Source organism: Xenopus tropicalis, chromosome 5, assembly GCF_000004195.4.
Source record: "Xenopus tropicalis strain Nigerian chromosome 5, UCB_Xtro_10.0, whole genome shotgun sequence".
Taxonomy (NCBI): domain Eukaryota; kingdom Metazoa; phylum Chordata; class Amphibia; order Anura; family Pipidae; genus Xenopus; species Xenopus tropicalis.
The window spans coordinates 150,133,665-150,148,893 of NC_030681.2; the positions used below are offsets into that span (position 1 = coordinate 150,133,665).

The 15,229-nt window shown below is 41.9% G+C and overlaps 1 protein-coding gene across 1 annotated transcript in view; it reads right to left on the bottom strand.

Moving 5' to 3' along the window:
- Positions 1-15,229, bottom strand: part of pkhd1 (PKHD1, fibrocystin/polyductin) — a 301,224-nt gene that overhangs the window by 154,874 nt on the left and 131,121 nt on the right. The window contains exons 43-47 of the mRNA XM_002933603.4: positions 11,168-11,280; positions 9,036-9,132; positions 6,546-6,680; positions 2,171-2,306; positions 1,121-1,361 (exon numbers count right to left, since the gene is read on the bottom strand). Of these exons, the coding sequence (XP_002933649.4) occupies positions 1,121-1,361; positions 2,171-2,306; positions 6,546-6,680; positions 9,036-9,132; positions 11,168-11,280 (722 nt within the window). The remainder of the gene's footprint in view (positions 1-1,120; positions 1,362-2,170; positions 2,307-6,545; positions 6,681-9,035; positions 9,133-11,167; positions 11,281-15,229) is intronic.

Here is a 15,229-nt window from a genome sequence, read left to right on the forward strand (position 1 = left end):
ACAGAGAAAAAGGAAATCAGTTTAAAAAAAAAAAACATAATTCAGAGCTTTCTGGATAATGGGTTTCTGGATAAAAGATATCATACCTGTATTATTATAAGTATTAGTAACATTTATTTATAAAGCGCCAACATATCCCGCAGCGCTGTACAATAAGTGGGTTTCATACATTGGGCATACAGAGTAACATATAAAGCAATCAGTAACCGATACAAGAGGGGAAGAGAGCCCTGCCCAAAAGAGCTTACACTCTACAAGGAGTAACATATAAAGCAATCAGTAACCGATACAAGAGGGGAAGGGAGCCCTGCCCAAAAGAGCTTACACTCTACAAGGAGTAACATATAAAGCAACCAATAACCGATACAGGAGGGGAAGGGAGCCCTGCCCAAAAGAGCTTACACTCTACAAGGAGTAACATATAAAGCAACCAATAACCGATACAAGAGGTGAAGGGAGCCCTGCCCAAAAGAGCTTACACTCTACAAGGAGTAACATATAAAGCAACCAATAACCGATACAAGAGGTGAAGGGAGCCCTGCCCAAAAGAGCTTACACTCTACAAGGAGTAACATATAAAGCAACCAATAACCGATACAAGAGGTGAAGAGAGCCCTGCCCAAAAAAACTTACAATACAATCTACATACCTGTACTTATATTTGGCATTACATGCAGCTAAAGGGGCAGAGATGGGCACAGACACTATGCCAATATACAGTAACTAAAATAGCACGCCAGCCGGAGGGCTTTAATTTGCTCAGCTCTGCCCACCCTGAATCCTGGTGTGAGAAACTGCGCAATATCCCTTATTTCTCCCAATTACAAAGATAAAATATCATCGCTCTGTCTTGGCCGAGACACATAAAAGCATTTGTTTAAACTAAATGGATTATTTAAACAACACTGGGGGGGCTCTGCAAGATTTTTATTGCTTTCTCTGGCCAACAGCACTTTATAGGCCGGCTAGGTGGGTTTTACAAGGTGACTGATCTGGAAGCTGGGCCTCCCGGTTCACAGGTTTCTTGTTTTATTGCCTGTAAATATGGGGACTTTGAAGTGTCAGCGAGTTTGTGTAACACAGAGCAGCAATGTGCTTTGTGCGTTGGCTCAGTACTTACAGACCAATGGACATGCGGTGGAACACCACCTCGCTCCCACAAACACTGGCGGGAACATCACCGGTGCTGGTTCGGTTACACGAGTCGGGAAGAATTTCAGAGGTGGCCAATAGATGACTCTTTCTAAACCCAGTGAGGGATCCATCAACATCTTCAATTATAGCGGAATGTGGGAAGGGGAAGGTGGGTTGAGTGGAGGAGTTTAAGTACTTCAACTGATGGGTTTTGATGGTAAAGCCACCTAAATACAATGATAATAAGCATTATAATATAAACAGCAATGGGAAACATCACAACGTATCTCTACAAGGACCTTCAAGATTCCCAACTTTAGTCTTCCTTTGGGTTATCAGGGTATTTAAAGGGAAACTATACCCCCAGAATGAATACGTAACCAGTGACAGTTTATATTATATTAAGTGTATTAAAGAACCTCCCCAAACTGGAATATATATATCAGTAAATATTGCCCTTTTACATCCTTTCCCTTGAGCCGCCATTTAGTGATGGGCTGTGTGCTCCCTCAGAGATCAGCTGACAGGAAGTGATGAAGCTCTAACTGTAACAGGAAGTAGTGTGAGAGCAAAAGGCAGAACTCTGCCCATTCATTGGCTGATGGGGCCTAGCATGTATGTGTGCCTTGGCTTGTTTGTGTGCACTGTGACTCCTATGATCCCAGGGGGCGGCCCTTAGTACTTAAAATGGCAGTTTCCTATTTAGGATTACCCAATGGCACATACTGCTAAACAAGTATATTTATATGAAAATGGTTTATTTAGATGAAGCCGGGTTTTACATATGAGCAGTTTATGCAATATATTTTTAAAGAGACCTACATTGTTTGGGGGTTCCTCTGAATCTAAACTTGGCATAGACATCATTGGTACATTGTGGAACACCACCATCTCTCTGAGATTGCTCAGAAAACTAGGTTTAGGGAATCAGCTGAAGATTATGGGAGTTTTAGTTGTACAGACGTTTGAGGGTACATAATGAGCAACCGCGCAGAAAGTATTATATACAGTATGAACATATGTGAATCAAACCAACCTTGTCCTTTAAAACACCCTGAACAGGTCCGGATAGGGCTGCACTTGGGTAGATTGAAGTTCATGAAGGCTGTGTTCGAAATAGAGGCCTGAAACCTTCTGGGAGTTTGTATTCCTGCTGCCATGCAATGCTCGTCCTGATTGGAGAAGAAATAGCGTTGCCATTTTTACTCATTCTAGAAGTCGGTTACGTTGTACAGGTATGGGATCCGTTATCCTGAAACCCGTTATCCAGAAAGTTCTAAATTATGGAAAGGCCATCTCCCATAGACTCCGTTATAACCAAGTAAAGATAATTAAAAAATGATTCCCTTTTCTCTGTAATAATAAAACAGTACCTGTACTTGATCCCAACTAAGATATAATTACCCCTTATTGGGGCAGAACAGCCCTATTGGGTTTATTTCATGGTTAAATGATTCCCTTTTCTCTGTAATAATAAAACAGTACCTGTACTTGATCCCAACTAAGATATAATCACCCCTTATTGGGGGCAGAACAGCCCTATTGGGTTTATTTAATGGTTAAATGATTCCCTTTTCTCTGTAATAATAAAACAGTACCTATACTTGATCCCAACTAAGATATAATTACCCCTTATTGGGGCAGAACAGCCCTATTGGGTTTATTTAATGGTTAAATGATTCCCTTTTCTCTGTAATAATAAAACAGTACCTGTACTTGATCCCAACTAAGATATAATTACCCCTTATTGGGGGCAGAACAGCCCTATTGGGTTTATTTAATGGTTAAATGATTCCCTTTTCTCTGTAATAATAAAACAGTACCTGTACTTGATCCCAACTAAGATATAATTACCCCTTATTGGGGCAGAACAGCCCTATTGGGTTTATTTCATGGTTAAATGATTCCCTTTTCTCTGTAATAATAAAACAGTACCTGTACTTGATCCCAACTAAGATATAATTACCCCTTATTGGGGCAGAACAGCCCTATTGGGTTTATTTCATGGTTAAATGATTCCCTTTTCTCTGTAATAATAAAACAGTACCTGTACTTGATCCCAACTAAGATATAATTACCCCTTATTGGGGCAGAACAGCCCTATTGGGTTTATTTCATGGTTAAATGATTCCCTTTTCTCTGTAATAATAAAACAGTACCTGTACTTGATCCCAACTAAGATATAATTACCCCTTATTGGGGCAGAACAGCCCTATTGGGTTTATTTAATGGTTAAATGATCCCCTTTTCTCTGTAATAATAAAACAGTACCTGTACTTGATCCCAACTAAGATATAATTACCCCTTATTGGGGGCAGAACAGCCCTATTGGGTTTATTTAATGGTTAAATGATTCCCTTTTCTCTGTAATAATAAAACAGTACCTGTACTTGATCCCAACTAAGATATAATTACCCCTTATTGGGGGCAGAACAGCCCTATTGGGTTTATTTCATGGTTAAATGATTCCCTTTTCTATGTAATAATAAAACAGTACCTGTACTTGATCCCAACTAAGATATAATTACCCCTTATTGGGGCAGAACAGCCCTATTGGGTTTATTCAATGGTTAAATGATTCCCTTTTCTCTGTAATAATAAAACAGTACCTGTACTTGATCCCAACTAAGATATAATTACCCCTTATTGGGGCAGAACAGCCCTATTGGGTTTATTTAATGGTTAAATGATTCCCTTTTCTCTGTAATAATAAAACAGTACCTGTACTTGATCCCAACTAAGATATAATTACCCCTTATTGGGGGCAGAACAGCCCTATTGGGTTTATTTCATGGTTAAATGATTCCCTTTTCTATGTAATAATAAAACAGTACCTGTACTTGATCCCAACTAAGATATAATTACCCCTTATTGGGGCAGAACAGCCCTATTGGGTTTATTCAATGGTTAAATGATTCCCTTTTCTCTGTAATAATAAAACAGTACCTGTACTTGATCCCAACTAAGATATAATTACCCCTTATTGGGGGCAGAACAATCCTATTGGGTTTAATTACTGTTCAAATAACTTTTTAGTAGACTTAAGGTATGGAGATCCAGATTAATGAAAGACCCCTTATCCAGAAAACCCCAGGTCCTGAGCATTCTGGACAACAGGTCCCATATCTGTAACCCTTTATTGAAATTTAAATCATTTTTGGTTTTAGGAGCTATGAGTGTAGCAAGGGGCAAGTGAATAGGGTTGCCATCTGGCTGATACTGTATACTACCAGCCTAGCCAGTAAAACACCTGCCAAGACCAGGGCTGGTATTACACCCTCAAGATGAGCCCCTGATGAGGTCTGCAGACATCAAAATAGGCTATTTGAACCTGTAAAAAATAATTAATTTGTGAACAGCCTCTGTTATTTGGGGCATTTTGTGGTTAAAATGGAGTGTGTGAGTAGCAGCCGCCAGGGGCTGAAAAGCCTTTTAATGTCTGTCGTGCCAAGGAGCCGCGGTACCTCAGCGAGAGGGAACATCATGGATGTGAATGTCACTGCAATCTAATTGATGCAAACTAGACATCCTTATTAATGGCAACATTACATAAATTAAGATGCAAATCATGGCACGGGGGGATGCTATTATGAGATAACAAAGATAATAACAATTATAATTGTACCCCTGGCAAAACTTGCAGCAACATCCGTCATTTCCCTAAGGTTCCTGACATGCACGATCCGTGTGATTCGGCTCCCGTGAAACAATATTATCCCGCCTAGTAGGGACCTACGGTGAGAAGCAGCTCGGAATCCTGATCAGCTCCGAGGCCCCACGTTATTCTACTGACATCAAAGGGAAAAGGCGCTGGGAAGCCATGCTGACCTTGGGTTGCCGCGTATTCCAGAAATCACATCAGCAGTTATTAATGGGGAAATATATCTAAAAAAGGCTTTTGAAAAAATGGATTTATTTCTGGTTGTAAATAAAGGTAAATTTATTAATTAATTCATGCGAATGCTGCTGTGTTGGAGAGCCTTGCAGTGTTGCCCTGAGCAAGTTACCCGAGAAACCCAGGGTCGGACTGGGCCGCCGGGATACCGGGAAAAATCCCGGTGGGCCACGGCACACACCTTGCCGGCACTCCCTCTGCCCGACTGTTCCTCCCCTGACGTGTTAAATTTATGCGCGCTCAGGGAAGGACGTTGGGTGGGGGACCCTGCAGGGCGAGAGCCCTGGTGGGCCCTGCACCCCCCAGTCTGACCCTGGAGAAACCTATGGGGTTCACAGGGTTCAGTTTCATAAGCAACACTCTCCATTTTCTTGGAAACACCGTTCCTCGTATGGAATAAAAGGCACTAAGTTTGCCCAGGAGCAGTAACCCATAGCAACCAATAAGATTTTGGCTTTTAAACAGGTGTCCAGTAAATTCTACCTGCTGATTGGTTGCTATAGGCTGCTGCTCCTGGGCAAACTTAGTGCCTTTTATTGCATAACCCCATAAGTCTTGATAAGCAGCTATGTTGGGAAATCTGTAGATACTGGCAAATGAACATTGGGTAAGTTTGAGCCTCTGTCGGACTGGGAGAGTCAGGGCCCACCGGAAAACCCGGTCAGAGGACCCACCACTCTGGCCTCACCCCGACCCCCCAGCCAAGGGCCTACCACTCCCCATATGGTTGCTCCACCATGCAGCCTGGCAGTGTGCTCGGGCCGGTGGAGTAAATATGCCCCATAGAGTGTCAAGGGTTTCCGCAGGGATTTCTTATTTAAACCAAAGGCAAAAAAGTGTACTTTAAACCCCTCTTATTTATTGTAAAGCTGACCATACACTGAAAGATCTGCTCATTTTTGCCCACCTTGAAGTACTGATCCAATCATTTGACCCTAGGGCAAAACAATTGGATCACAACTGTGGGATACAGACAGTTGGGGCAAAGACTGCATCAATTTTTAATTTAATTTTTTTTATTTAAACTAGTTTGAGCGATATCTGCCCAATTTTGGGCTAAATATGGGTTGGGTGGGCCCCTCGGAGTGCCCCATACACATGTATAGTACGTGTTGGTACCTTTATTCAATAGCTAAGTCCATATACAAAATAAAACCAGGCAATCTGCATGGGATTTAGAACAAAGGATGATATTTTTTTTTGCAACTGGAGAATCCCCAGATTTTGTATATTTGTGCAAACCTCTCGAGAACTGGAAATAATGAAATATAGTTCTTGCCATCGCGCTGCTGCTTCAGGACACAGCACACAGTGTTATTATTAGCGGAGACAATAAAGGACCTTTGCAGATATTAAACATGCTGAGAAATTGAGACGTGAGCAAGATGGATTCTGGGGGCCCTTCTAGAGCTTAGAGCAATGACGGGCGTCTGTTTCATATGACTGATCTAGTGGGTATTATAGGAGGTGTCAGAGGTGGCGGCGGATGTAGGAAAGAGTGAGCGCTACTGCGTACCTTCCCACTGAGGCGGCCAAGCAGGAAACTGTTAGAAACCTCCGCGTTCCCCAAGCTTTCCAAGATGCTTATTCCAAACTCTTCACAGGAAAAAATTCTGAAGTCTATGAAAGACACATTTCCACATCTAGTGATCTAGAAGAAAAAATTGAAGATTACGGGCTGGTTTTATATAGTGCTGGGCAGCAGACATTGCATACGGGGCTAACAAATACATCTACTTGCCCTCCTTCACTCCTCATACTAGAGTTTTTTAGAAATTTTGGGTTCAGCTCTCCTTTGTGGTCCATTTGTTCATGGCCCCCCTTACTGTTTTGATGTAGATTAAGATTTTGGGATCTATCAATGTTCTAATTCAGGGATCCACAACCTTTTTTTTACTTGTGAGCCACATTCGTATGGGAAAAGTGTTGGGGAGCCACATAAGCATGAAAAAAGTTCTTTGGGGGTGCCAAATAACGGCTGTGATTGGCAATTTGGTAGCCCCATGGGGACTGCTGGCCTCCAGGAGGCTCTGCTTGTCCAAAACTTGTCTCCAAGGCAGAAATTTAGAAATGGTGAGCAACATGTTGCCCCCGAGCCACTGGTTATGGATCACTGTTCTAATTGTTTTGCTCAAGGTTTTACACTTGGACATCTTAGCAGCTTAGAGGTGAGGAGACAAATTGAAGAACCCATTATTAAAGAATTTTTTAGGGTTAGTAAATAGAAGCCTATAGGGACCTTGTAAAGCCCATGAAGACTGACCTAGTAAATGTAAAAAAAGGTACACAAATGTAGGAAGTTATATAGATTTATCTATAGCCATATCAGCAATGTGAACCAAGGAGGACAGGCTTGCATAGGTTTTTTGACAACGAAAACCCAATTTTGTTGTGGAAAAAAAATTAATTTTGTCACAATTTAATGTCAGAAAACCACAACAAATTGGAATGGAAACATACACCATTGAAAACCTGTTGAGATCATGTAGAAGTCAATGGCAGATATTCCTTTTACAACTGGAAGATCTTTCTTTGCTTTGCAGTTGTAGAGGTTTTAAGGGTTTTTTGACGCTGGCTATTGTGCGACAGTATGGAAAAGTTGCACGAATGACTGCCATTCATGGAAATGAGTTTAGTCATGGTTAAAAATAACCACAACAAATCCAAATGTTAATAAATACCCCCCTATAGTGAATCATCTTCAGCCTTGTTTTAGGATAAATGAACTGGTCCTGTTACTTGTGGCTTATATACAGGTGTTTCTATTTGTTTCTTACCTTGTTGGTAGCATGGACTGAAAAAATGAGCCTGAACAGCTCAGTGGATGGGTCACAATTAAGGTGGCCATAGACGCTAAGATCCAATCACTTAGCGAGGTTGCCAAGCGAGTGGATCTTCTCCCGATATTGGATTAATTCGGTTGTTTGGCCCTGGGGCCAAACGATCGAATTAGAACGACGGGTATAGTCGTCCGTCAGTTCGGGGACCGCATCAACAAGCCGATTTGGTTCCCGATTTGACCATAAGTTCCTATACACCTTGCCAAGCGAGCGGATCTTCTCCCGATATCCCCACCTACGGGTGGATATCGGGGGAATTTAGGCTAATTTGATCGTTTGGCCCTGGGGCCAAACAATCGAATTATAATGATGGGCGTAGGCAAAGTCTGGGGACCGCCTCAACGAGCCTATTCGGTCCCCAATCCGACTAGATTTTCTGGCCCATCGGTAGTGCCCATACATGGCCCGATTAGCTTCCGATTCGGTCTAAGGGACCGATATGGGCCGATTCTAGCTGCCGATATCGGTCCCTTAGACCGAATCGTGTATGGCCACGTTAATTTTCAAACCTGCCCAATCGAGATCTGGCCAATTTCAGGACAGATGTAGGTCGGGCAGGCCCGTCGTTATTGCCCCTACACGGGCAGATAAGCTGCCGAATCGGTCTAAGGGACCCATATCGGCAGCTAGAATCGGACTGTGTATGGCCACCTTTACACTTACCCATTTGCAGGCTGATGCTTTTAAAGTATTTGTTTTCTTTATACTTCTAATTACAAGTTATTGAACTTTTTAAAAATTAGATTGTTGCGCTATACAGTGTCGCTTCTCTAGCCCCGACGCCACAAACAGTTAACCAGCTGCGATATTGTCTCTGTAGTTGCTACTAATCTTTCCTAATGCTGTTTTGAACTGTGGCCAATCATTCTTTTGTTTAAACTGCAAGCGTAGCCAGAAATGAGAATTAGAATAATTTAACCAGATTGTTTGCAACACTAAAGCATCTTAATCTTCTCCATTTAGGAGAGATGCCATTTTCCTAATTTCTTTGTGTGATATCCGCAAACAGCTCTTATTCCTTTCTGGTTTTATCTGCCAATTTGCTGCAGACATTTAGAGATTCGCAGTAAAACATTAGCGCTTTGCTAGGCCAATGCCAAGCTGTCACTATAAAAGATGCACTAATTGAGCGGCTTCATTGATGGAGAAGACTGAGCTCAACGTACCTGGGCTCCTCCTCGGCTCCTCCAGGTGTGGAACCCCTGAAACACTGCAGGGTCTTTACCTGAAGGTTTGTATTCTGGGTGCAACCATAGGCCGAACCTAGAGGGAAAAACATATTATATTAGAGCAGATTTCTAAATGGTAATGATGGTTACAGTCGGGAAAATATGAAGGTTTCAGACTGAAGAATCTTTCCCATTAGTGGAAGGGTTCATATGCTGAGGGCTTCCCATAACAGTCAGTTGAACTGAAGAAGCTGCTCGGAGGAGTAGTGAAATGTCTTCAATGATTACTTAATTTACTTTATTTAGATTTACTTATACTAGATATACCATGACCATACCATGAGTCAATCTTTTCCATTGTCATTTCTTCATCAGTTCAAGAGGGACTTCATCATTTCAATGACTCATTAAAACCATTGTCAAGAGTAACTCATCAACACCAATTTTTTCTTAATTTTTTCCTTTTTTTTCACCCCGTCCCTTTTCGCTCCTTCATCTTGCCCAGTGCCTTTATGCCCAATAACCCTGGATGAAATGGGGGATTAGCAAAATACATTTTCCACCACTATTTTCCATAAAAACGATCAACGTACCAGAGCCCCCCCCCCCCCTTTAGATTAGAGGAATGGAGCTTCCATTTGAAGCAGCATAGGGGGTTCCTCACGGTGAGGGCAGTGAGGTTGGGGAATGCCCTGCCGGGGGGTGTTGGGTAGGGGGTTCCTCAGGGTGAGGGCAGTGAGGTTGGGGAATGCCCTGCCGGGGGATGTTGGGTAGGGGGTTCCTCAGGGTGAGGGCAGTGAGGTTGGGGAATGCCCTGCCGGGGGATGTTGGGTAGGGGGTTACTCAGGGTGACGGCAGTGAGGTTGGGGAATGCCCTGCCGGGGGATGTTGGGTAGGGGGTTCCTCAGGGTGAGGGCAGTGAGGTTGGGGAATGCCCTGCCGGGGGATGTTGGGTAGGGGGTTCCTCACGGTGAGGGCAGTGAGGGGGTTGGGGAATGCCCTTCCTAGTGATGGGGTAATGGCAGATTCTGTTAGTGCCTATAAGAGGGGCCTGGATGAGTTCTACAACAAGCACAGTACCCAAGGCTATTGTGATACTAATACCTACAGTTAGTATTAGTGTTTGTGTATATAGTTTATGTATGTGAGTGTATAGATTGGTAAATATAGGTTGTGGGTGCTGGTTGTGATGGACCCTTTTCAACCCTATGTTACTATGTAAGTTATTGACAGACCAGATTTTTCTGCCATTCCAAAATAAGGGAGGTGAGGCAGCTCTATAGGTTTAAAGAAGGCCTGTCACCTTAGGAAATCATTCCAAATTGGTTTGTATTGTGTTTGTCAAACAGAATAAACTTTACTTACACTATATAAATTATTTCAATCTTGTTTCCTTCGGTCTTAGAATTCACAATCAAATTAAACAGAGAGTTGCCATTTTGTGGACACTGTTATTAAAACAAGCTTTGTATCACCCCAAAATCTTGTTTATGTGCCAGAATGGGGGACCCGATGCCCATGTCCTTGCCCTGTCTTGATGCCTAAGGCATAGGGGTGGGACAGTAAATATATGAGTGACAGCTGGGATATTTAAATGCCTTTATAATGGGTATAGATGTGTTGATAAAAAAAAAAGGATTTGGGTTTCATGTTTAATGGAAAATGTCATTATTCAGCTTTTTTTTTTTTTTTCATTATGCTGGCTGTAGTGCATGTTGGTTTGCAAGCCACACTTAAATAAGCCTTGCTGAAGGTTATAAAATGTATAACAATTGATCATTACTGTAGTGTTGAATCCAAGGCCAGTTTAATTTCAGCACCACTAGGACATCCTTTGTACGCCTGCTATCCCCACTTGTACCCAATCTCCTTAGTTCTTATAAGAACTCAGGGCACTGGGGACTTTCGGCCCAATTAAAAAACGTATCTCATGGCTAATCACGTGGAAACTCCGTTGAAGTCTACAAGAGAGTCTGGAATTGAATTAGGAGGCCTTTGAGGCCTTCCCACAAATCTAAACCTGGTTGAATTTGACCTTGAGAAATGTATATAGAATTATGGGTCTTCCATAACAAGACTTGCGTTGCTCCAAATCACTGCTAAGGAGATGGAAGATTCCATTGGCTCACCTGAGACATGACACTGCCGTGTTTTCCAGGAAGGACTGAAGCCGAGCTTGGGATGGTCCAACAGGGAAAAGGTGGTACAAGAAGCCATATCCTGCTGCATATGCTGTGTTCCCCTTTACAGAAGCAAGGAAGACATTTTATAATTACAGTTGATGTTGATACAGGTATCAGACCCCTTATCCGGAAACCCATTATCCAGAAAGTTCCAAATTACGGAATGGCCATCTCCCATAGACTCCATTTTAATCAAATAATTCACTTTTTTTAAAAATGATTTCCCTTTTCTCTGTAATAATAAAACAGTACCTGTACTTGATCCCAACTAAGGTATAATTACCCCTTATTGGGGCAGAACAGCCCTATTGGGTTTATTTAATGGTTAAATGATTCCCTTTTCTCTGTAATAATAAAACAGTACCTGTACTTGATCCCAACTAAGATATAATTACCCCTTATTGGGGGCAGAACAGCCCTATTGGGTTTATTTCATGGTTAAATGATTCCCTTTTCTCTGTAATAATAAAACAGTACCTGTACTTGATCCCAACTAAGATATAATTACCCCTTATTGGGGGCAGAACAGCCCTATTGGGTTTATTTCATGGTTAAATGATTCCCTTTTCTCTGTAATAATAAAACAGTACCTGTACTTGATCCCAACTAAGATATAATTACCCCTTATTGGGGCAGAACAGCCCTATTGGGTTTATTTAATGGTTAAATGATTCCCTTTTCTCAAACCAAAATATAATTAATCCTTATTGGAGCCAAAACAATCCTATTGGGTTTAATTACTGTTTAAATAATTTTATTAGCAGACTTAAGGTAGGAGATCCGAATTACGGAAAGATCCCTTATCTGGAAAACCCCAGGTCCCGAGCATTCTGGATAATGGGTCCCATACCTGTATTATTCTATCCTCCATGTATTGCCAGTTTATTGGCAGGCAGATCTAGAACACCCTTATAAAACTGACCTTGCAACCCAATCTTTTCATTATTACTCTAAACGGTGTTAGACTTTTTCAGTTCAAACCCACCAAACTTTGGTCAGGGCCCCCCGCAACTAATAACAGGGCTGTAGATCTACCAAAACATTGGTGTATCAGTCATTCAGCTTCAATCCCAAATTTAGGGGCAATTCTGCCCTTCAAACCAACCTGAGATGGGCTTCTCTATGGCATCTTCACTCACTTCTACAGAAAGGAGAAGGGGCTCAATCGCTAGTGCCACAATTGTGCTCTCTGCACTATAACAGATTAGTTTTCGATTTTAAAAATAGAATTCCGGCAGTTACTGACTTACTGACTGCAATTATCTTTCTTGGAAGGCAGTTCAGTAGAATAAGTAAGAATAGATTATTTCCACCCAGACACCCATGTTTCTCTAGAAGTAGCCCAATGATAATGGGAACACTGCTACAGACCCCACCATATTATCCAAATTAGAATCTATATAAGAATGGAAGATACATGATGACGCAGAATGTTTAACCTCTTAAAGGGGAACTCTGGCTTCTGAACCAAAATTTGTTAAAGAGCCCAACACAAGACAGAAACCCATAATATACTCTGTTCGTGTAAAAGTATTAAACAACAAATATATGCCGAAATCCAGCTACAAAACAGTTCTTCTCTTTCTGCATCATTGGAAATCCTGGCAGGGGAGGAGGGACTAAAACACTGCTGTAACAAATTGGAACAACTTCCCCACAGCTTACAGACAGCATGCAGGAACTACATAACCCACAATGCATTGTGTTCCTTTCCTTATTGACATCACATGTGCAGCAGGGAATTGTGGGATTGGGAGGAGGCAGGCTGAGGACAGGCTACTACTGCTTATTTGAGTCACAAAGTAGCCAGTTAGATCAGCAGGAGAACAGGGGGCGGGGCTTAGGGAACTGTTCCAAACCAGATTATTACACATATAATGCAAAGTTGCTTGAAATTGTGTTTACTTTCCAAAAAGCCAAAGTTGTGTTTAGGTTCTCCTTTACTGTAATTATATTATTACCTGCCTAGTAGAGTTGGATATCAAGTGGACACTATTTGAAGCAGTTCTTGATGAGCACTGGCACCGGGGATAAGATGTACTTAATATGCAGTTTTAGCAGTCAGTATTTGAGTGGCTAATAATTACGTTTCAGCCCACTTTAGTTAAAGAATGACAGTCGGCCGGCCTGGAGTTTATCCAGGTGATTGACAACATGCCCCTTGGATAACAGATACGAGCACGTTCCCCCAAAATGCTATGCAGACTGAATCTATAATCGTCCAACTTTGTGATTTCCACGGTGTATTTGCCTATCAGTTCTCCTGCTTTAGGGCAGCGGCGCACTCCAGAATTACCTAATGCCATTTTCCAAATTGCACTTCTGCCGGAGCAATGGACTTTTGTGACATCATTATATCTGCACATTGATGGAAGCTCACACCTTCATATTGATAGAAGTTTAGGCGAGCAGAGAATTTGTGTAGAAATCAATTTGCTTCCGAAGCCATGGCATAATGGGAGCTTTATGAAAGTTGAATTTTAGGTGAAAATGACCAATCTATAAATGCCTGGGGATACCTCCGTCTGAGCATCGCACCTCAACTAGAAAAACTTTAGCAGCGCAGAGTTCTGACAAAGAGAAAGAAATATGTGCTACCCTGGCTGCAGTTCTACTGGATAAAGATCACTGGATAGAATTGTAGTCGTATCAGTTGCGTCCATACAACTTTTGTTACTTTGATGTGACTACCGACTACATGCACACCTTTATTTAACAATAAATTCAGCTGCCAATATCGGTCCTTTAGACCAATTCGACAGGCCTCCCCAGCCGATATCTGGCCTGAAATAGGCCAGACCTTGATCGGGCAGGTTTGACTTTTCCATCAGATCGGGCACCGCATCAGCTCATTGATGCGGTCCCCGATCCAACAGCGCCTATGCCCGCCGCTTTAATTAGATTTTTTGGCCCTAGGGCTATTATTTTGTCGCCCGTGGCTATTATTTCGTCGCCCATGGCTATTCTTTTTTGACGCCGGTGACAATTTTTGGACGTGCGGCAAATTTTTTCATTTGTTTCGCAAAACAATCCGCCAATGGCGAAACGTGGAAATTCACCGCGAATCCATGCCTGCCGAAACATTTCGCCCATCACTAGTTGTGACTATGTAGGAGACATCGTACATTCAGAGATGACCCCCTGGCCACTATGCTCAGGATTCTGGTCCCCACTGCCAATAATCTTCCTCCCTACCCTAAACCAGCCTTATTTTCACTTTTTCCTTTTATGAATAAATAACATGAAGAAGTGAGGAAAACATATTTTGTATCTTACGTAATATCGAAGTACATTTTGCCAATGTATGAGGAGGCATATTCATGATTCTGAGAACTTCCCAACCATATTTATTATTATATGTGTATTAGTGATCCTTCAGACCTTGGTATGTTTTAGATCAGTACGAAGAGATGGGCACTGGGGAGCAGATAATTGATGAAAAGATGTCTCATTGCATTTATTTTAAGAGATATTCCACTTGTAATAATATGATCTGTTCTAGCTGACAAAACATAAGAGTGGGGAGAATTCCGCCCGGGGGAAGTCAGATGGCTTCTTAAGACCTAATATTGCATTTATAAAAGTGGCATGTCAAATCAGACCGCTCTTCTTAAGGAAAATAATTTGTGTTATGATTCAATTGTTTACAAATGGCAGAAACATATTTTATTGTTGTAAATATTTCACTTGACAATTCCTGAAATGGTTTAAACATTTTTCTATCCACTTTGCCTGATCGACTTCGCCCTACTCAGCCTTTACAAGGAGAAGACTGGTGTGTGCAACAATTCTAAGGAAAACTAAGGGGCAGAGGTATCAGATGTCGAACCTGGGAATCCTTCAGTTCTATATTTTCCCCGACATTCAGGGAATTTTTAACAAGTTATGAAAAAAAAAAATGCGGTGAAATACTATTCTGTTCAATGGGGTAGTAGTGCCCAGAGGTGCTCATCAGTACCAATTAGCACTTTCACCCATCCAAACACTAAAGTTGGTCATACACAGGCA